Source organism: Ambystoma mexicanum, chromosome 5q (assembly GCF_040938575.1).
Source record: "Ambystoma mexicanum isolate Mex_15411 chromosome 5q, UKY_AmexF1_1, whole genome shotgun sequence".
NCBI classification, from domain to species: Eukaryota; Metazoa; Chordata; class Amphibia; order Caudata; family Ambystomatidae; genus Ambystoma; species Ambystoma mexicanum.
This window is the reverse complement of record NC_090933.1, coordinates 1,131,280,764-1,131,303,271: the sequence shown is the minus strand read 5'-3', so window position 1 is coordinate 1,131,303,271 and position 22,508 is coordinate 1,131,280,764. Positions and strand designations below refer to the sequence as shown.

The 22,508-nt window shown below is 46.7% G+C and overlaps 1 protein-coding gene across 3 annotated transcripts in view; it reads right to left on the bottom strand.

The window, feature by feature from the left end:
* EFR3A (EFR3 homolog A) overlaps positions 1-22,508 on the bottom strand; it is a 1,818,520-nt gene that overhangs the window by 193,377 nt on the left and 1,602,635 nt on the right. For all 3 annotated transcript variants that reach the window (XM_069621641.1, XM_069621640.1, XM_069621639.1), the window contains one exon: positions 1,145-1,193. In XM_069621641.1, coding sequence (XP_069477742.1) covers positions 1,145-1,193 — 49 coding nt within the window. The remainder of the gene's footprint in view (positions 1-1,144; positions 1,194-22,508) is intronic.

The window sequence follows — 22,508 nt, the reverse complement described above, 5'->3', positions numbered from 1 at the left end:
CTAACCAGAAGAATAACTAGAACCTAAAAATGCATCTTTTCATTTTTATGATTTACTATGTGCAAAGTAGCATGGCTTACACAAAGATCTGCCGGGATTTGCATATATTTTTCTCGCCCACTAAATAGCCCAATTGGTATGAGAAATTACATTTTTCCACCCTTAAAAATACTTTTACTCTGAACTTCAATAAATAGGGAGTAAAACACTCCCATTCAAAATATCTGGCACAATGGAGGACATGGCTTTCCAGCCGGAGCACTGTATCAATTAACTCATTCCTGTTTGATGAACAATGCAGGACTTTCAGAAGATCAGAAAACCCCAAGAATGTGGAAGCGAGATCAAAAAATGAAAAACAGACAGACATAAAAATAAAAAGAAGTCAACACATCTTAAAAGTGCCTTAAAGGAATTACTTACTTCTAGGCAACCTTGTGTATTTTACCCACACAAGCGTTCTAGTGGCGCTTTTGGAATGAGTGAGAGCTTTATATTCGTATCTACTTTCAAAGAAACAAGCTGGGGGGCCTCCCTCTTGAACAGCCTCCCTGCCACAAAACTTGAGGAGAACCATCTCCGGTTCCAGAAGCACCTCAAGACCTTCCTCTTTTCTTCTGCCTTCGCTCCCCCTCTGCCCTGCTGATCTGTTCTCTCTTGGCACCGTGCACCTGGCCACCCTCTGTCCTCCGGGACCAGGTACCTGCTCACCCTGCCACTCTCCCGCACTGCCTCTGGGACACCCCTTGCACTGGGGTCTGTATCTGTACCCATACATCCCCCCTTTTTCTGCCTGCATTTATCAGACCTACCCTGTCTGCTGCCTTAAACCTAGCACTTGCAGATTGCTGGCTGCCCTACCGCTGTTTGTTGCCTTTATTATTTATTTATTGCTATTTATCTGTTTCGCACTTTCCACTTCTCCCCACTTCCATGTACCTTTCCCCTCCCCCTCTCTCATGCACTTGCGCGTTCTCAATGTCACTGGGCCTAGTAAGATCGCTGTTTTGTTCTCCCCTGTTCCCCCCTCCCTTGCCTTGTCACGCTCTGAAACACTTGTGTACGAGCGCAATAGAAATAAAATATTAATATCAATACTTTAAAAACATAAAAATCATATAACAAGGGATTGAAATGTTCTCACCGATTGCTTTCTTCAATGCTTCAAATGTGATTTCTTCAGCACTGTTGACCTAAATGAAAAAAAGCAATGAGTCATAACAGACAATGAACACTAGGGCAGTGGATGAAATGTTGAGGTTGACAACTTTGCAGGAAAATTATAATATTAAGCAGTTAAAACTAAACTATAGCCAGCTCACACTGGTTGTCTGTTGCATACGCTATCAACCATCATGGAACACTGCAATATAAAAAAAAACATAGCAACTTGAGTAGTGGACAGTATCTAGGTTTAACTCTAAAAATCGTAATGCAAATGTAATAATCAGGAAGAAAAACACAAATGAAAAACCTGCCATGACTAAAATTCAAGAAAATGTACAATTGGGAATGGAACAGAGCATAAGCAAAATGTTAAATATAAATTGGTTGTTTATAATGTGCTACAGGCCTGACTCCAGCCTCTATGTGCAGGGCAGAGTATCAAACCTGTGCTGCGCAGCACTGTCCTGTTTCAAAGACAAGTCTGTTGCCCCCGAGTCCTGGTACAAAAAGGTTGGAATTCACAAGAATTAAAGCACTTTCATAAAAACGTTTCGTAAGTATCTGTCCTATCAAAGCACAGTAATGCTGTACAGCAGGCCCTCGCAGAGAGAAAACACATTGGTCCTCGTGTGAGAAGAGCAAAAAAAGCCTGTTCCCAAAATAATGTAATATTTTATAAACGTTCAACATGCTCATGCAAGTCCATTCATTATTTTAAGTCAGCAAGCATTTATACTGTACCAAGTAACCACCGTAGAAGTCGCGAAGTACCTAGGCCTGTCCAAAGATTGGCATATTGTGCCCACCCCATCCCTGCCAAGGTTATCTAGATCTTAGTTTACAAAAGAAAAATTAAATGGGTTAAAGTTGGTGAAAGAGAATAGATGCAACACACAAAAAGGTGACAGAGTGCTGCAGCAAGGGACGGAGGGTTGAAGAATATTTTGTGACAGAACGGGTACAGGTTGGTATTGTTAGATGCACCAGAGATGATCAGTATTGCAGAAGAACACATTACTTTCCTTCTATGTAATCTTCTTTCTGATGGATGTTCCTCTATTTCCAGAGCAACTAGGAGCACACCTATAGTTTTTTGATAATTAGTTTAATTTTTAAGACAAGTCGTGGGGTGCAAGGGAGATAAACCAGCCCTGACACTAGGTGGTATCAACAATGAAAAACAGCAGATGTCCATGCTCATGTGGAACCCTCCTGTCCCTCGAACACCCAATGTATGTTGAAAAAAACAACCAATAACTTTTAGCTTTTATCTAAAAAAAGATTCCGACTCCAATAGGTTTTCTAAAAAAACTAATTTGCTCTGTTTATATACCAAATATTCATGTGTAAATATTATTTCATAACACATATGTACAGTTAGATGCATCATTCCAAGCAAAACAAACTCAAGTGATAAATGTGTCTGTAAATCCTAGGAAATATTGTTAATAGTCCTAAACAATTCTACTCATTGTCAGATTCATATTAACTGTAGATTCCCAATCTTCTTGTACTCCTGCTCTTTCGGGAATACTATCCATTCCCCAGGAGCTGCTAAATCACTGTGATTATAATATTCTTTCACTTCTAGAATTAATCAAATATAACCATATTTTAGTGTCCATTGTACTGAAAAATTATTAACAACAATTCTGTCTGTCATATATATTCTTTAAAAATCAATAATCACCTAGATGAAGCTATGCAGATGAGTGTTGTTTCAATATGCATATTTTTTCTAGTGATCAATTTTTCTAAGGTCAATCCGTAACCGCCTCAAGATAGGGGTATATGCGTGATTATTTAAAAAGCATAGGCTATACCGTGCCTACGAAGAGAATCTGCATGCTAGTAAAATTAGCACTGGGCTAGATCGACTTCAATCAAATTTTGAATGTACCTGTCAATAATGACCCAAAGGGGATTGTATTGTTTGTAGAACGCACTTGGCTCATTCTATTGTCAGTGGGATTGCCACTCAAACACCATAGATAAATATCCAGATTGCAGGAAAGAACTTAAAGGAACCTTTAGCCACAGGGACCCTACCAGGTCCAGTAGTGAGTCCAGAGTTTGTCCCTCTTGAGATGAGACTCGAGTTAGAATTTAAAAAGGCTCCAAGCACAAACTGAAAGTAAACATCAAGAACTTAAACTAAGGGAAATGGAATTAAAACATGCTCTTGAAATGAAGAAATTGTCTCTTGAGAATGGTTCTCTCCCAGAGTCTTCTAGGTCTTCCAGTCCTAAGAGGCCTTGCATGGCCGAGGATGCAGTATGTACGAGGTTAAGCTGGCTATTTTGGATTGGTTTGCTGCTTTTGAGTATAACTATGGGATGCAGGAAATTACAGGGAATCAGCTGTAACATAAAAGCTAAGAACCCTCGTTGGGTCTAACCTATGGAACCGCTCCTTCTCCTTGGCAGGTCGGTAGCCTGGGACAGATGGAACTCTGAAACAACCTTGGTTAAAAATACTGGTTGTACTTTAAGAGACACTTTCTCCCTGAAAGAAAGATTTGTTGGGTTACACGACAGGGCCTGCAGTTTGCGAAACCGTCTGGCTGACATAATGGCCACCAAAAAAAGCAGTCTTCTGAATAAGAAAGCGAATGGGGCAAGAATGCAAAGGCTCAAAAGGAGCCGCCATGAGGAAAGCGAGAACTAAGTTAAGGTTCCAATCTGGGACAACAAAAGGAAAGGGCAGAAACTTGTTCACAAGGCCCTTCAGGAATTGGGCAATTACCGGGATCGTAAAGAAAGACCCTTGATCCATATACCTTTTGAAAACAGACAAAGTCACCAGGTATCCTTTAACTGTAGTAACCTGAAGGCCTGATGAGGCCAGTGACAGAAGGAACTACATCACCGCAGTGGAGGGGCGAAGAGATAGGAATAATCTCATGTTCCCTGCACCACGCTTCATCTTCGCCACCTGCACACATACAGCGATCTTGTTGATGGTCTGCGTGCAGCCAGCAGCACCTCAAGTACCTGATTTGAGCGGTCCCAGTCATATCTCATCCTCTCAAAAGCCATGCATATAGATTGAGGGACTATGGGTTGGGGTGTAGTACACAACCTTCCGACTGAGATAGGAGATCAGCTGTTGAGGCCACTGGAGAGGTTGGCAGATGGCCAAGTCCAGGAGGTCCCGGTAAAATGCTCTCCTCGCCCAGTACTGGGCATTGAAGATCAGGGTCGCTTGAAGCCTCCCCAACCTCCTGAGAACCCACGGAATGACGGGAATTGGAGGGAAGGCATAGAGGAGATTGAAGCGCCTTTCCATTAGGAAAGCATCCCCCAGAGAATCTCTCACCGGGAATTCCCTCAAGCAAAACTGTTTGCACTTCCTGTTGGGCGCCGTGGCACACTTCCCACTTGCGTTAGATCGTTCTATGCCTGCTCAAAGTGTCCACTAATCCATTCTCTGTACCTGCCAAATGTACTGCTGAGATCAAGATCTGATTCTCTAAAATCCAGAACCACAGATGGATTTCCTCTCTGCAAAGGGGAAGGGAGTGCACACCTCCCTGCTTGTTCAGGTAGTGCATGGCTACTGTATTGTCATGATCAGGACGTGTTTCCCCTTGAGAGGGGGTGCAAAAGCTTTCAGGACCAACCTGATCGCTCGCAGCTCCAGCCTATTGATGTGCCACTGGGTTTCAATTGCCACTCACCTGAAAATCCTCAAAATGAGTCCACCAACCTTTCAGAGACGCATCAATGACCATCCTAACCTGGGGCCACGACGGCCAGAAAGGCTCCCCCACCATCATGTTCTCGCTGATGACCCACCAAGAGATATTCGGCCACCGACTTGGACACCCTCAGAATGTGCTTTAAGGTGCTTAAGTACTGGCACCTTTGACACCGTAGTAGCGACTGTAGCGACCGCAATTCACAGTCTGGCCTCTGGAACTGGTAAAATGCAGGAGACCATGAGGCCTAAGAGGCGGAGGAAGGGAACCACTGGCAAGGTGGTGTGGGTCTTGAACAGTTGAACCATCTGTCTGAAACTGGCTACTCCCTCCTCGGGAGGGAAAGCATCCCCTTCCCGAGCGACCAGGACTGCTCCGATAAACTGGAGCCTATACATTGGTGTCGTGTGGGACTTCAATAAGTTTAGGGAGAAGCGCGACCTGTGGAGAAGGGAGTAAGTGTCCTGGAGATGGGACGAAACCTGCTCCGTCGACTTCCTTCAGATCAACCAATCATCCAGGTATGGGAACATATGGACACTGGATCTCCTGAGATGGACCACGACTACCACCATTATTTTGGTGAAAACCCTTGGAGCGGAGATAAACCCAAAGGTGAGCACCTTGAACTGGTAGTGCTTGCCCCCTATGAGGAATCTCAGGAATCTCCTGTGCTTTAGGTGTATTGGCACGTGGAAATATGCGTCCTGGAGATCGAACAACATCAGCCAATTCTGAAGTCTGAAAGCAGGGAAAATGTCTCTCAACGTCACCAACTTGAACTTGTCTTTTCTCAGGAACTTGTTCAAGGCCCTGAGTTCCAAGATGGGACAAAGTCCTCGTCCCTTTCTTGGGTAGTAGGAAATACCAGCCTGATCCTCTATGCTGAGGAAGTACCTTTTCCACGGGCATCCGTCAAAAGCAGGGCTTGCAGTTCTTCTTGGAGCTCCTGTTACGGTTGAAAGAGGGGGTGGTGTGTCCTGAACCCTCTTTAGGAAAGGCAGACAGTAACCCCATTGGACGAGCTGAAGGGCCCAGGCATCTAAGTTCATCAGCGGCCATTGGGGCTAGTGCTCGCCTATCCATCCTCCAACCAGGGAAACATGGGGTTAGAACACAAAGTGTCTTTGAGGGCAGAACCATCCCAGCCATCCTATCCATAGGGAGTATAGAGGTAGATGTTGCTGGCCTAGTGTTAACAGTAGCCACCTGTACCACCAATCCCTCAGGCGTTGAAAAGTAGAGTGGTAAACTGGATCTCCCCTTGCCGGCTTATTTTTTTTTGTGAATTCACATTTCACTGGGGGAGTGGTGCATGGACACTGCATAAGGTAAAGATGGGGTTGGCGATAGCTACCTTGAAGGGCATGGCCGTCTACTTCCTCCGGAATGTCTGAGATCGTAACCTGACAAAGGTTTGGCTGGGTCACTCCAACCTAGGTTTATCCACCACCCTGTCCATTGTCGCACTGTATTTTGCATTAGAAAGCCTATACAGATGAGCCTGCTGCGTCTACAAATCAGGGAAGGTGTCCAGGCCACTGGCATCATGGATGCCCTCAGCCAAGACGACTAAGTCTGCCTGTTCAGTGAAAACATCTCTGCCTCCAAAGCCTGCATAAGCAGGGTTGAGGCCCAACAACATCTGGCCGTCAGTGTCACTGAAGATTGTCGGAAAACATGGTGCTCGACTGTGAGACGAACGAACGGTCGGATATCGGCACTGATACAGACGGTCCTGTGATTACCGGCACCTTAAGAGGCTTTGATGCAGGAGGCACACTGGCAACAATCAGCGCTGAGTCTGAGTGATTCGTCGACCACAAGGTGGCCTGCTTGGGGGCAGGGTTACCGGGCACCACTGGAGCCACCGGAACCTGCTTTGAGGTGTCACCCGTACCCGCAGTCGCTTTCTGAAACATGTTGAGCATTTTAAGGAACTCATGGTGGCAACAGTAAAGACAGACACAAGTGATCACAGTTCAATGGTGTTTATCAAACTGTATAACTAGGTTGAGAAAATTCCTAATCTAAAGCTAAATCTAAGATGGGAGCAAGCTTCAAACAATAATAAGGCAGTCCGAGTGGTGTCTTGCCAAAATAAAAGGTCTATACTAAAAGAAAATATAGCCAATCCTCATGCTACATACAAAAACAAGTGTGGGATAATGCTCTTAAGAAAGAAGGAAGTGTTCACAAATAATAAGTCAGGATGCGGTAGTCTGGGTCTCCCTTCCCGGCGTTTTCAGCACGGGACAAAGTAGGATTTGGGAGCACAGCACACGCTCGAGCTTTCCCAGCACAAGCCAATAGTTCCGCTCTCAGCAATCGGGGCCTTCAGTGGTTAAGTCTCTTTTCTATATAAAGTCTCTTTCCTCCGAGGACATGATGGGTTTTAAAATAATAAACAAAGTGTTCCATTTTGCATGTACATTGGGTGATACCTTTTCACCACTGGGTCTCCCTCTTCCGGGTTCAGACCCCTTTCAAATATTAGCCTCCCTTCGTCGGGTTCACTATGGCTTTCAATACAATGTCTTCTGTATCTTTCACAAATCTCGATGTGTTTTTAAACTGTATCAGGACTTTAGAGTTCGCCCCCTGTTTATTGGCATCCCTCCTTCAGGTTCACTCTTGCCAACTCGGTCAATTAGTACTCGTGATGCAGGATTTGGTTCTCTAAGTTTCCCAAACATCTGTCGGTCAAAACTTCCGACTGTACAGAGGATTTTACTGTATCCCTGTATGACCACTTTGACCTACTTTGCACCTTTCCCAAGGCCCTCTGGTAATGGTAGTTTCAACAATTGGGTTATCGGCAAGAGTTTCATGAGTGAGCAGCCACGTGGTGCCGGACCCCTCTGTTGCTGATTTTCCCCCTTCTAGTATCAACAGTTGTTTGTATGCTTTCACAATTCAATTAGCGGTTTGCACAGTTTGGTTTCTTAACAGCTTTTCCCTCGACTCACCGGCTGGGATGAACCGCTTGGCTTTTCGTCTCTCTGGAGTCATGGTTGGTACCACAGAGACAAGGGTCTCTCCCCGGCTTGGTTATCAGCGCAGGACAGATCGGTGTACTGTTGACATCTGCTGCAACACATGCTGGTTTTTGTTTGCGGTCTCACGTTTCCTTCTGCTGTGGTTTCAAAGATCTTGGTCAGAAAGGGCAAGGTAGCTTCTCCCCTTGTCGCCCTCTCGGTTTGCGCCATCTTTCTCCTCCTCCTGAAGTGATGTGCTGAGTTATATCTCTAGACGTGCAGTCTGCCTTGCTCGTCTTGTGCTCCACCTTTTATCCCTGTGGCGAAGGGAAAGGGCAGTCAGGTGTGTATGGTTTTAGTCAATTGCCTGACGTTGACCCTTGTGTTGGGACATATTAGGTAAATGACTTGGGTGGTGGTCTGTCATCCTTCATTATATGCAAAAGTGTTTGCATCGGAAAAGGGGAGGGGGCAGAGTGTTTGAATATCCTATGTGATAGGTTTGGGAAAAGGTATCATAAAAAGGGGGGATACCGTGTTTTACCAGTCGGTGTCCCACTTCCACTCCCGAGGACCCCCCCATCCAGGTGATCCTCCCTCACTGGTCCACCCCCAGAAACTGGATCCAATAGCGATGGGTGTTTCCTGGCCACCTGGATGACAGACCCCCCAGGGACCAGTCAGGGAGACCCCTTCAGATTTCTCACAGCATCTGCTCTTTGAAAAACCTCCCACTTGGCCCTGGAAGTAGGCCCCGCCGCCGACTAACTGGGTTTGTCCGACGAATCGGATCCGTGTCCGAGTCGATGACGCTGTTTCTTTTTATGGGTGGCGGAGGATGAGTGTCTCCGAGAGAGTTATCTCTTCTTTGAATTTTTTCAATCTCTATCCTCCCTTTCAGGTGAAGGCCCTCAGTATTGGGATCCGATGACCAGATGGTCGAGCGGGTCAGAGGTTTAGATGGGGCCGGCCTCTCCTGTAGTGATTTCAGGTTCATTTTCATACAAGAACCACAGTCTTCAGTGACGTGACCGACACCCAGGCACCACATGCAGGCTCCGTTTAGGTCAGTGATGGACATGTTGGAACTGCAGTCCCTGCAGCACTTGAAACCTGAAACTTTGGGAATGGACATCGTGTCAAAATCGTGTCAAACTAAAGACAGAAATAAGCTGGTTGAAAATTCTCGTGAGAGAGTTGTTCCGTGAGGAGCGTGCAGAAGAAAGGAACGGAAGTATGGGGCGTAATGACACATTATATGTACGATTACCGACGTCGGGTCCAGAGTCGACGACTGCCGCATCGAATCAAGAGGGATCGACGGCTGAGTCAAGGTCAACTATGACCAGCGTCAAAAAGTTTTCCGAGCAGCTGACACTAAAAGGGATATCTATCTAATGAGGAATCCACAAGAGAAAAGCAATCCATTGAAAGAACATTACAGAGAGGTAAGTAATTTGTTCTTCTAATGGACTCCTTCCTCCCACAGATTCCTCATCTATAATAGAGTCACAAAGCAGTACAGCAACCTGGAGGAGAGTGGGTAGCAAGGATACCACCTAAACCAGAAAACTCTGCCAAAACGAACATCCCGATAAAACATAGAATCCAAGCAGTAATGTTTAGAAAATGTGTGCAAAGAAGCCCACTTACAGCTTGGCAAATATCCAGGACAGGCACTCCGCACTGCGGAGCTGAGGTGATGGCCAACCCTCTGGTGGAGTGAGCCCTAATACCCTTGGGGACAACTTTGCCGGTCAGAACGTAGCATTCTGAGGTACAGAGAATGATCCATCAAGACAGGATCTGTTTGGGAACAGCCCTGCCAGCTCGACCATCCACGTAACTAACGGAAAGTTATTCATCAGTCCTGTTCTCCCTTGTCCGAGAGACACAGAATTTGAGAGCCCACACTGGATCCAGCGAATGGAAAGGCTCTTCTGCCTTGGAAGGATGAGGCAGAGGAAAGATGACGAGTAAAAGGATCTTTTGAGAGAAATCAACATCAGAGACCACCTTCAGAAGGAAAGAGGATTAACAGACAGAGTCTGGGGCTGACTCACCCGTCTAGTTGAAGTGATCACAACAAGGAAAGTCCCTTAAGGGTGAGCAGTCTAATAGAACAAGAATGAAATGGCTCAAACGGGCACCCATTAAAAAGGTCAACACTCAATTTAAAGGTCAACACTCAATTTAAATCCCACGCAGGAACAACAAACTGGTGTGAGTGAAACAAATTGGAACGACCCATCAGGAATTGAATGACTGGGGGGATCATAAAAAAAGGAGCCCTTTTCCGGGGTCCTCTTAAAGACTGAAATAGCTAGAAGATGTCCCTTCACTGTACCAATCTGTAGGCCGATTCAGGCCAAAAGGCAGAAGAAACTCCAAGAGAGAGGAAATGGAGCAAGTAAAAGGGCCCAGAAACCCCTCCTGGCACAACGCGGAAAACATCTGCCACATGTGAAGCATACAAGGATTTGGTAGCAGGTATTCTAGCAGATAGGAGCATGTCTAGAACTTCCTCCGACAAATCCCACTCCCTATACCTTAGCCTTACAGCAGCAAGCATGAAGGATCAGGCTGCGCACCGGCCTCCTCTCCCCTATGAGTGGGAGAGGAGGTTGTTTGTCTGCAGAAGACGCCAAGGAGGGCAAATGACCCTGTGCAGCCACTCCGGGTATCCTGTTCACCGGGCCCAGTGCAAAGAGAACAAGATCAACATGGACCCGAACAGATGAAGTCTCCTGAGAACCAGCGGAATGTCAGTGATCAGCAAGAACATATAGAGGAGGTCAAAGTCCCATTCAAACCTCAAGGCATCCCCCGGAGCTCCCAGACAAGGACATTCCCTCGAGCAGAACCACCTGGACTTCCACTTTACACTAGAAGCGGAGAGGTCCACATGGGGAGCGCTCCAGAGGGAGAATCTGTTCCAGAACTTCCTGGCAGAGCTCCCACTTGAGGGAGGCTGATAACTGTGTCTGCTCAGTGCAAGCTGTGGAATAGGCTACACATCTGGTACAGGTGTGCTGACACTAGAACTGTTGAGCGGGCTCGGATGAGCCAGTCATCCAGAAAAGGAAAGACAGGAATGGCTTCCCCCCCTGAACTGGAAATGATTGCTCCCCACTTTGACTCTCAGGTACTTCCTGTGTTTCTTGTGGATAGACACATGCAAGTAGGCCTCCTAGAGATCCAGGGAGAGTAGCCAGTTGTTCACATGTAGTGTCTGGAGGATCAGGGCCACAGTGACCATCTTGAACTTGTCCTTGTGCAAGTAAAAGTTGAGAAGCCGCAGATCCAGTATGGGCCTCAGAGCGCTGTCCTCCATCGGCACCAGAAAGTATGATTTCTATTCTCTAAGCAACTTCAACTGACTGTGGGTGCTCCCAATGACAAACCTCAGAAATGTCCTGGCCTTCGATGAATCGGCTCAAGGAAGTAGGCATCGTAGTGCTCGAAAAACACCAGCCATTCCTGGCTCTGAGGAGCCTGGAGAATCTCTCAGCGTTACCATCCTGAACTTGTCCTTCCTCAGGACTTGTTGCCTAAATTCCAGGAGGGGGGCAGATGCATCCCTGATTTCTTGGGTACCTAGAAATTTTGGGACCACCACCCGTCCCAATTTCTTAAAATTGGACCTCCTCCGCAGCTCCCTTTGCCAATAGAGTTGCCAATTCCTTCCTGATCTCCAGCTACAAACAAGGTAGTGTTGGTGGACTATTCGGAAGCTTGCAGCATGTCGCATTATGCTCACCAGCGTAAACATCTTCTTCACAAGGCCGTTCGTTACCTTCGCCTCCCCATCCAGTGGTAGAGTCAACGGTTTCAGATTTACCAAAGCGATTTGAACTAGTAGCCCTTCCGTAACTGGATGATTAGCGTGAAACACCTGGTCTCCACATGCCAGCTAATACTTCCTTGTCAGCTCTTTATAGCCTGCCGGAGTCCAACAAGATAGTTGCCATAGTGCCCAGTGGGTTGGCAATCACCACAATTAATGTCTCTGAATACAGACCCTCATCCAAAACACCTATCAAATCACACTGGATCAAAAATCTCAGGTCTACTACCATCTCAACCCTCTGAAATTGTGCACTGGGATATGTATATGGCGCTGCCGGTTACATTTCGATGTTAGGGGACGAATCCAGGCTGTTTGCATCATGGAGTCATGAACCTAACTTAATGAGCATGCAAATAAATCTGGCAGGGGGTTATGGCCTGACGCAGAGTCAAACTTGACACGTTGACAGCTACCGTCGCCTATGCCAACTTCAAGCTCGAGGACATGTGGCCCATCTTCTTTGCCTTTTTACTGGCTCCTTCGAGCACAGTAGATGGCAACAATGCTGACAACATCAAGGCTGAAGCCATTCCCAGCGTGGCCTTCACGGACAGGTCTAGCATTTGTTTTTGTTTTTTTAAATCCTCCCATTCCTCCCTGTATACCCTTTTGCAAAGAGAACACTTACCCCATCCCTCGATCTAAGCAATGCTTTCTTCTTTTCTATGCTTTTCTTCTTATGGGAATAGGAAGAAGAGGAGTGATGGTACTCATTACACGAATGAGACAGTTTCTTGCATTTTGTACGATGTTTGTCCACCCTCTGATCCTTCCCTTTTGTCGGCTTGCAAAGACTTGGCAATTGAGGGGGCAGGCAAATTCAAAGGGAACGACCCAGAACCAACTCAGCTGCTTGTCATGTTATGGTCTGTTACCTAGAACTAGAAGCAATTATTGTGCGATCTTTCATGGACATCTTGGAGCTGCAGCCTCGGCAGTGCTTGAAACGTAAAAGCTTTGGGCCCGGAAAAGTGGCGCTGAAAGAATTTCTTCAAAGACCTGAGAAAACATTGTGCCGAGCGATCGGCAAAAAGGATTGGACATGAAGAAGGTGTAGTGGATAATATATTTATAAGTATCGACATCATGTCAGGAGTAGAGGAGCAGAGGGGTTGAGGAAGGTGTTCATCGAGCCGTACTATGCTGCCTTTGGAGATTTTCTAAGAATACTTGGCAATCAAGGATATATATCCAGATGAGGAATATGCGGAAGGATGTAATCAATTGAAGTGATGAGAAAAAGAAGAAGCTCAAGAAAGAGGGAAGAAGAGAAGGTGGTGGCAAAGATTTAAGGTCCTTGAGGGAAAACTATGTTGGAGGAGCAGCAAAATCCAGGGAAGGTCAAGAAGAGCGTTAAGCTAGAAAACCATAGAATCCAATATATTCTTTAGAGGCTGTTCATGTTCAGACAATGCGAGGCACCAGGGGAGGAGGAGATAAGGACCACTGAGACATCAATCTTGTGTGATTTTACACAAGGACAAGGGAAAAGTGCATGCATGTTATCCCAGGAGCACGTGACTGAATACTTGCTTTTCGTGAGTGCAGAATGTATAGGAAAAGTGGAAGGGCTGAGAACATTTTTATCTTTGCTTTGAGTCTTTGGCTCGAAGTCTTGATTATCTCCAAACAAGCCTCTGGGATTTTTCCTGTAATGATTGTGTCCGCTACGTTGTTTTAAAATCTGCTGCTGCTGTCGCTGTCTTGCCATTTCAGGAAGCACGGATAAGCGCAGCAGTTGTGCAGCAGTTTGGGAGTTATTTACAGACAGGGTAATTTACCAGAACAATGAACTGCAGGAAGCTGTTTGATCAAATAGGTTGCTCATTACTTGCAACCGAACAAACAGGTGTGGACTGAGTAAACTTGGAACCTGTGGTGTCAACGTTGTCTCTAACATGTTCTACGTTGTTTGTTTATAACAGAGGGTTCAGGTAACCGCTGGTTTGGTGTCTTGACTAAGTGCTTCTGCAGCGGTGCAATGAATACACTGAGAAGTCTTTCAAAGCCATCTGACATGCCCATTTTGGACCAAGTGTTGGATTTGGCACGTGAACTCTCCCTTCCAGTGTCGGGGTTGTGTTTGAAATTCTCGTAAATAAAACCTCAGAAAAAAAAGATAAAGAGAGGAATAGTCAGAGACCCGTGGGATCCACAGGACTAAGGACTAAGGACCAAATGTTTTGAGTAGTTTCGGATGCAGAAATATAAAAAATAGCTGTCTCTTTTGATCATGTGGACACTGTTGATTCGGAGTACTGTTCAAAAACTCACCCTATTTTTTCTGATGATTTGAGTGAGGACAGTGACACTGCTTTAAATTATGTCTCATCAACATTTGCATCATTATATGAAGATATTAAGTCAGAGGTGAAGTCATATTCAATCTAAGTTGAATAATGCTGCAAGGCAAGAAGAGATGAAGGCTTATTTTAAATCAACCTATGGGGAAGTTGGATCTAACTCAAGCTATTGATCTACTACAGAATGCTGCAGATTCGAGTCAGCCAAGGCAGCCTGGTCAAAGGCAGCCCCTGCAACTTGTCAAGCAAGGCAGGGAGGTTCATCTTCTACGCCTCTGCAGATAGGTGAAATTCCGGTGATCATACTACCTAATCTGCCTCCTTTTTTCCTATTAATAGACACGTAGCAGTGTCTAAGCCCGCAGGGAAAAAGGCATTGTAGAAGAGAAGAACATGTTACTTACCCCTGGTAACGTTCTTTCGACTGGATGTTCCTCCCACGTATTCCTCACATGTGTTATATACGATATACAGCTTCAGCTGCTTCGGAAAGGTTTTTTCGGCAGAGAGCCCTGTGAGTCGATGGCGTCGACCAGATGTCTCTCGAGGGCCTCGAAGATGATGTCATTGAAGGAATATACAGCACCCGCAGCACCCATTTGCTTTGTTTTTTCTGACGTTCGACAGTAGAAAAACCCGGATAACCACGGGAAGGACCATACTCAGCCTTGAAGGAGCGAAAGCTTTAATAGCCTGGGAAATTCTACTGTGGGGTAGGTTGGGAGGGCGATGAGGAATATGTGGGAGGAACATCCAGTTGAAAGAACATTACAAGGGATAAGTAACTTGTTCTTCGAATGGATTGTGTCCTCCCACGTATTCCTCATATTTCATAGACTCCCAAAGCAGTATTAGATTTAGTGGAGGGAGTAGAATTTCATTTTCTTAAAAGGTTTACATGAACCAAATGCAGGACTGCTTTTCCAAAGCTCCTTACTGACCGAGGGAAGACTCAAGGCAGTAATGTTTTGTGAACGTGTGAATTGTAGACCATGTTCTTGCCTCACAGATACTTTTTATTGGTATACCCCTTTGCAGGTCTGTATAGGTAGCCATAGCCCTGATGGAATGGGCTCTTAACCCTTCACGAGGATCCTTGCCTGCCAGTCTAACATTCCGAAATAGCCAGAATAATCCAGCTGGATAAGGTCCGTTTCATAACAGCCTGACCCAGTTTGTGGCCTGTACAGCCAACGAAAAGCTGATCATCAATGCAAAGTTTTGACAGCCTAGATATATAAAAGCTCACGTCTCTGCAAGGGCCCAACCTGTGTAAACTCTCCTCCCCCTTGCCAACTGGAGGTGGGGGATAGAAAGAAGGTAAAACAATGTACTGCCTACGTGAACATCAAAACTTATTAAATGAAGATTTAACCCTAAGAACAACCCTATCCTTATGGAAGATAGTAAAGGGTGGCTTGGACGAAAGTACCTGCAACTCACTCACTCTACAGGCTGAAGTTAGAGATACCAAGACAATGGTTTTAAACGGTAACAACCTTAAAGGACATGAGTATAAAGGTTCAAAAGGTGCACACATAAGACATTTTAATACCAGATGAAGGTCACAAGTCGGAACCTGCAAAGGAGATGGGGGCGGGGGGACACATTGGTGAGCCCCTTTAAAAATTGTCTCACCAGTGGAATTTTGAAATATGAGCATTCCTCTGACGAGCGCTTAAAGATGGACAGCACCGTCAAATAGCCTTTAATAGTACCCATCTGGAGCCCCAGATTGGCAAAGGATAAAACACCCAGTGTTTTGCACAGAAAAGGGTCTACATTCTTGTCTTTGCACCAGCTGCAGAATTTGTTCCAACAGCAATGGTACAAAGACTTTGTTGCTGGCTTTCTGGTCAAAAGCAAAATAACCAGTACGTCATCTGCGAGGTCCCAATCCTTGTACCTCAGCCTCTCAGAAACCATGCGTGAAGGCTCAGTGTCTTGATCTCTGGATGGAGAACTCGACCCACCTCTCACGAGAGAAGGTCCTCTCTTTGTGGAAGACGTATTGGTGGGCAGATGGACATGTCCAGAAGGTCCGGGTGTCACGTCCTCCTGGCCCAATCCGGGGCAATTAAGATCATGTGTTTCCTGAACTTTCTCAACCTCCTGATCACGTGAGGAATGACAGGGACTTTAAAACTCCCAGTTCACTACAAACCCATCTCCTAGAGCTCCTCTTAAGGTTAAATTCCATGGAGCAGTAACCGTTCGCACTTGCGGTCGTCTCTGGTCGCAAACAGACCACTTGAGGGGTTCCCCAAAGGACTTCCTGAGCTAGATCCCATGCGTGGGAGACTGCTCTGCCTGCTCAGAGCGTCCGCCGCTGTGTTTTCCTCCCCGGGTAGGTGAACTCTCGATAGGGAGATTCCTTCCTGAATTGCCCAGTAACGGAGCAGCATTGCCTCTTTGCACAGTTGTAGTGACCCTACACCTATTTTGTTGAGGTAGTACATGGCCACTGTGATGTCCGTCATTATTAGCACATTGTTCCCCCTCACAGAGGGCAGGAAGGCCTGCAGCACTAGTCTGATTGCCCTCAGCTCCAAAAGACTGAGATGTAGTTTGATGGAGACCAACGACCGTCAGATTATTGGTGTGGGCTCCCTACCCTGTGAGTGAGGTGCCCGTTACTACAGTTACCTCCGGCCATAGTTGCCAAAAAGGTTCTCCCCTCAGAATGTTGTCCTCGCAGGCCCACCACAGGGGATCCTGTGTGGCTCTGCTCGGAACCTGAAGTAGGTCCGACATCTTCCCAAGAACTGGGACCATTGACTTCTGAGAGCCCATTGAAGGGATCTCATTCTCAGGTGGGCCTCTGGCACCAGAAAAATGCAGGATGCCATGAGGCCGAGCAGCCTCAAAAAATCGAAGGCCGGGAGACGCTGGGCGCTTTAAAACTTGGAGACCATCTGTAGAATGTCTTGCGCCCTCACGTTGGGTGGCAAGCTCATTCCCAAGGATGTATCCGGTACAGCTCCGATAAACTGGATCTTTTGAGAAGGCGTGATATGGGACTTCTTGTAATTGAGGGAGAAGGCCAGTCTGTGAAGAGAGTGGCAGGTGACGTTGAGATGATCCCGGATTTGTTCGGGAGAACCCACCTTGATCAGCCAATCGTCCACGTAGGGGTAGACGTGAATCCCCCCCCTCTCCTCTTGCTGCCACTACCGCCATCAGTTTGGTGAAAACCCTTAGCGTGGGTGTTAGCCAGAATGGCAGAACTCGAAATTGATAATGAAAACCGCCGACTGAGATATTATCTGTGCTTGAGAAGGACTGGCATATGAAAATAAGCATCCTGAAGGTCCAATGACACCATCCAATCTTGGAGTTGGAGGATCTGAAGGATCTGAGAAAGAGTGATCATCTTGAACTTGTCCTTATTGAGGAACTTGTTCAAGTATCTGAAGTCCAAGATGGGTCTCAATCCTCCCTCCTTTTTGGGTATTGGGAAATAAGTGGAATAGCATACCTTGCTCCTCTCTGCTACTGGCACTGGCTCTATAGCGCCTTTCTCTAGCAGGGTTAACATTTCCTGCACAAGGAGCGGATCTGGAATCCTCAAAGAGTGGCTACCCGGTGGATTGCTCAGAAGTCTCAGTTTGAAAGGAAGGCAGTACCCATGGGCTATTATCTCCAATGCCCAAGCATCCTAAGTAATGTCTAGCTATTGTTCCAGATGCCGAAATAGTCTGCCCCCCACTGGTGAGTTGTGACTCAAGACCTCAGAGAGGTTTTGAGGCGGCTGATGCAGTGGCAGATGGTAAAGCTGCCCTTGTTTGAGCTGGCTTCGCACCCCTCCCTCGTCCACCACGAGGGAACTTTCTTTGGCCCCTCTGACCAGCCATTCCTCTCGCTCTTCCATCTGAGGAGTAGTAGGGAAAAGATCTGCCCCTACAAGGTTGTCCACTGGGGCGAAAATGATGAGGCTGCCTAATAGCAGCACCTTTAGATTTGGCTGCCGCCTTTGAGGTCTGCCACTTCTCAAGGCTCTTGTCAGCCTTTTTGCCAAAGAAGTGAGACCCATCAAATGGCATGTTGAGAAGTTGGAATGCACATCCGCTGCAAAACCCGACTTCTTCAACCACGCAAATCTGCGTATAATAGTGCTAGTAGACATGGCTCTGCTGATGCTGTCAGCAGAATCCAGACCTGACTGAAGAGACACACATGGCATCTTTGCGGTCTATTATTATGGCTAAGAACCCGTCTCGTTCATCCCCCTCAGGAATGTGCTCTGCCGCCATGGAAATGCAATCCCATAGAGTGAATGTAAATTTTGCAAGGGGAAATGTGGAGTTGGCTGATTTAAGCACAATACTCCCTGCAGAAAATACCTTCCTTGCCCATCCATCTACTCTTTTGTCATCCCTATCTGGAGGGATGGTAGGGTAAGCTGCTTGTTTAGACATTGCAGTATCTGCCTGTAACACCAGACTCTCTAGAGTGGGGTATTTAGACAGGTAGTCGGGGTCACTACTGGAAGGGCGGTACTTCTTGGTCACATTTTTATTGACGGCCAGATTGGTTTTGGGCATCTCCCAATTCGCTGCCACCCTTTTTTGTAGAGCAATTTAAATGTTAATGTAGGATCTGACTGAGGACTCTTATCCAGGATGTCAGTAAGATCATCCTGTTCAAATGGTAACAGAGGCCTACTCCACCCCATTTATTCCCCTTCCTTGGACATGAGCTGTCTATATATAATGCATCAGCATGCTCCCCAGCCTCTGGACTTCCAAACTCTAGCTCTGGAGAGGTGTTCACCTCATTGGCTGTCTGCAGATTGTCAAATAGGTCTTTCAACCTTGATTCCTCAGAGATAAAACTCTCTGGGACATTTGGCGTACCAAACTGGAGGCCAAATGGTGCATCGTTGTCTGAGGGTTTATATTGTGGTAAGGGACTTATAGTCCTTCCTTGGCAAAGGCACATAAGTCTTTTCTGGCATCAACGGTTTAATGAATTCGACACTGGAGGAGTCATCGAAACCTTTTTCAATGGCGCCATAGGTTTTGATGGGGCACTCAACATCAATGTCAATGGCGCAGCTGGCGTTAATGCTTTCGGCGTTGAAGGTGACATCAATGGTTTGGCTGGCGTCGAAGGCGCAGCCAGCGTCTAAGGTGTTGGAGTCGATTACCTGTAAGAAGATTCAATTCAACACTACAGCTAAGTCAATGCCTAGTCTGGGATACTGAATGGAAACCCTTATTGATATATCTTTATGTCCAGTTCATGAGTTCTGGATGACTACCCCTACATAACACCCCTCTCTTAGAATCCCCCTGACCCCACTGAGCCAAGAAGTAGTTCTGTTTTGCAAGTTTAAAAGGTTTATTTGAGAATTTAAACAATATGACAATGCATTACTTACCGTAAAAGCATTTCTGATGGTTGTATCTGCTTAGATTCACATGCTGTGCATAGGTCCGACATCCAGTGGTCACTGCGGAGTATTGCATTTTGTTTTTCGTAGTCGAAAAGGGACGTCGACAAGGCGTGTCCGAAATACTATCCCTTTAGTGACATGCGTTGTACCCACAATCCCTCACGCGTCGAGGTCCCTCTGTTTGTATTTTTCTGCCCTGAGGGAGCCTTCTAGACGTGAGTGAGTACAGAAAAGAGATATAAAAGGAAGTCTATGTTCCTTCCATCCGAGCGGGGAGGAAGGGTGGGCGCATGTGAATCTAAGCAGATACAACCATCAGATAGAACTAATCAGTTCTTCGTCTCGGTGGCAGCAGGAAGAGAAGGGGATGCAGTTTCAACGTCCACTATTTCTAGATGGATTGTTCAATGCATCACTCTCTGCTATACTCTTGCTAAGAGAGAACTGCCCTTTTACGGTAAGTAATGCATTGTCTTCTGATGTTTGTTAATCTGCTTAGAATCACATGCTGTGCATAGACTAGCGAGCAGTACCCGGAGTTGGCGGTGGGTTATGAGAAGGAACAGTAGAGAAAAGATGTCTTAATACTGCCTGTCCCACCTGGGAGTCAGATCTCGAGTGTGCATCTAGACAGTAGTGTTTTGTAAAGGTGTGCACAGAACTCCAGGTAGCCGCTTTGCAGATGGACTCAAAGGGAACATTTGCAATGAATGCTATGGACGCCCCCGTGCCTCGAGTAGTGTGTGCTCTTGGCTTAAAGGGCAGTTCTCTCTTAGCAAGAGTATAGCAGAGAGTGATGCATTGAACAATCCATCTAGAAATAGTGGACTTTGAAACTGCATCCCCTTCTCTTCCTGCTGCCACCGAGACGAAGAACTGATTAGTCTTCCTCAGTGGTCTGGTTCTTTCCATGTAGAACATGACCGCTCTGCGCACATCTAGTGTGTGCAGAGTTTTTTCTCCCAAGTTGGAAGGATTTTGAAAGAACGTTGGCAGTTCTATAGACTGGTTTACGTGGAATTTCGAGATGAATTTCGGAGCAAACCTTGGGTGCGTGCGTAGAACCACCTTATCTCTGTGAACTGTAACGAAGGGTTCTAGAACAGAAAGAGCCTGTAGTTCACTTACTCTCCTGATGGAGGTGATAGCTATTAGAAAAGCAGTCTTAAGAGTGAGGTGTTTAAGAGATGCTTTGTGCATGGGTTCGAATGGTGAGCCCATGAGTCTGGTAAGTACCACGTTAAGGTCCCATCCGGGAGTTGGGTCAGCTATCGGGGGGGTGTATTCCCTTTACTCCCTCCATGAAGGCCTTTATAACAGGGATCTTCCACCACAACACTTTGAGTTGGGAAGTGGTGTATGCAGAAAGTGCCGCTAGGTGGACTTTAATGGAATTGAACACTAGACCTGAATCCAATAAGTGGGTCAGGTATAGAACAATATGTGTGGGAGAGCAGTCAATCGGGTTGATGCTTTTTCCTCTGCACCAGATGACAAATCTCTTCCACTTGCTAGAATAGCAGTGGCGAGTGTTAGGTTTTCTGGCTTGCCTGAGGATGTCCATGCATCTCTGCGGGAGCTGTAGATGTCCGAATTCTATGATCTCAGGAGCCAAGCTGCTAAGTTCATGTTCTGGGGGCATGGATGCAGAGTCCTGCCCTTGTCTTGTGACAGCATGTTGTAAGGGCAGGGGAGTTTCACTGGGGGAGATACAGACCTCTCCATCAAGTGAGCGAACCATGGCTGTCGGGCCCGTATTGGGGCCACCAGTATCATGGTCACTTGTTCCTGGTGCATCTTGTGCACCACCTTGTTGAGAAGGGGAGTCGGGGGGAAAAGCGTAAACAAATTTCCCTGACCATTGCATCGAGAGACCATTCCCCTTGGATTGGTTCTGGGGGTACCTGGAGGCGTAACTTTGGCATTGTGAGTTCTCCAGGGTTGCGAACAGGTCTATTTCTGGGAATCCCCATTGTGTGAAGACGTCGAAGACGATGTCTTCGTGCAGTCGCCATTCATACTCTTCGGGCAGGGGGAAATCTCTGCTGAGTTTGTCTGCCAGCAGATTGAGTTCCCCTGGTACATGTTGTGACAGTAGGAACATGTTTTGTTTGAGAGCCCACTTCCATATATTTTGGGCCAGTTTGGACAGTCCTGGAGAGTGGGTGCCTCCCTGCTTGTTGATGTAGTACATGGCTGTGGTGCTGTCTGTAAGGACCAACACAGTCTTGCCTTGTAGGTGTTCCTGGAAGGCTTTTAGCGCCTTGAACACAGCTAGTAGCTCCAGTAGATTTATGTGTTTGGATGCTACGTTCGGAGTCCACACTCCGTGAGCAGTCTGATGGGATAGGTGAGCCCCCCATCCTGTGAGGGATGCGTCTGTGGTTAGAGTGGCTTCCGCCGCGGGTGTGGCAAAGGGTTTCCCTCTTTCCAGGTTTTCCTTTGTCCACCACCGTAGCGAGAGAACCAAGGCCTGCGAGACCACCACTAGATCGACCCATAGTCCGCTGGCCTGACACCACTGGCTGTTGAGCCACTCTTGCATAGGGCGCATGCGCAGGCGCGCGTGAGGTACCAAATAAATACACGACGCCATCATGCCTAGCAAGCGCATTGCTTTGCGTACCATCACCTCTCGACCGGTCACATATTGAGGGATCTGAAACGGCATGTTTTGGACCCTCTCGTTGGAGGGGAAGACAAGGCCGTCCTTTGTTTGAATTAGAGCCCCTAGGAATTGTTTGATTTGGCTGGGGTCTAGGCTGGACTTCTTTTCGTTGATGGAGAAGCCCAACTGGAACAAAAGGTCTACAGTCTTTTGGGTATTGGAGAAGCATGTTTCGTAAGAATCCCCTGTTATGAGCCAGTCGTCGAGGTAAGGGTAAACTGGGATGGACAACCTGCGCAGGTGGGCCGCTGCCAGTACCTTCGTGAATACCCTTGGTGCCGATGCTATGCCGAAGGGTAGCACTCTGAACTGGTAGTGTTTGCCCTCTATCATGAACCTGAGGTATCTTCTGTGCGCTGGCAACATTAAAATATGAAAGTATGCATCTTTCATGTCCAATGTTGTCATGTAATCTCCCTGTGATAGCAGTGGGATCACTTCCTG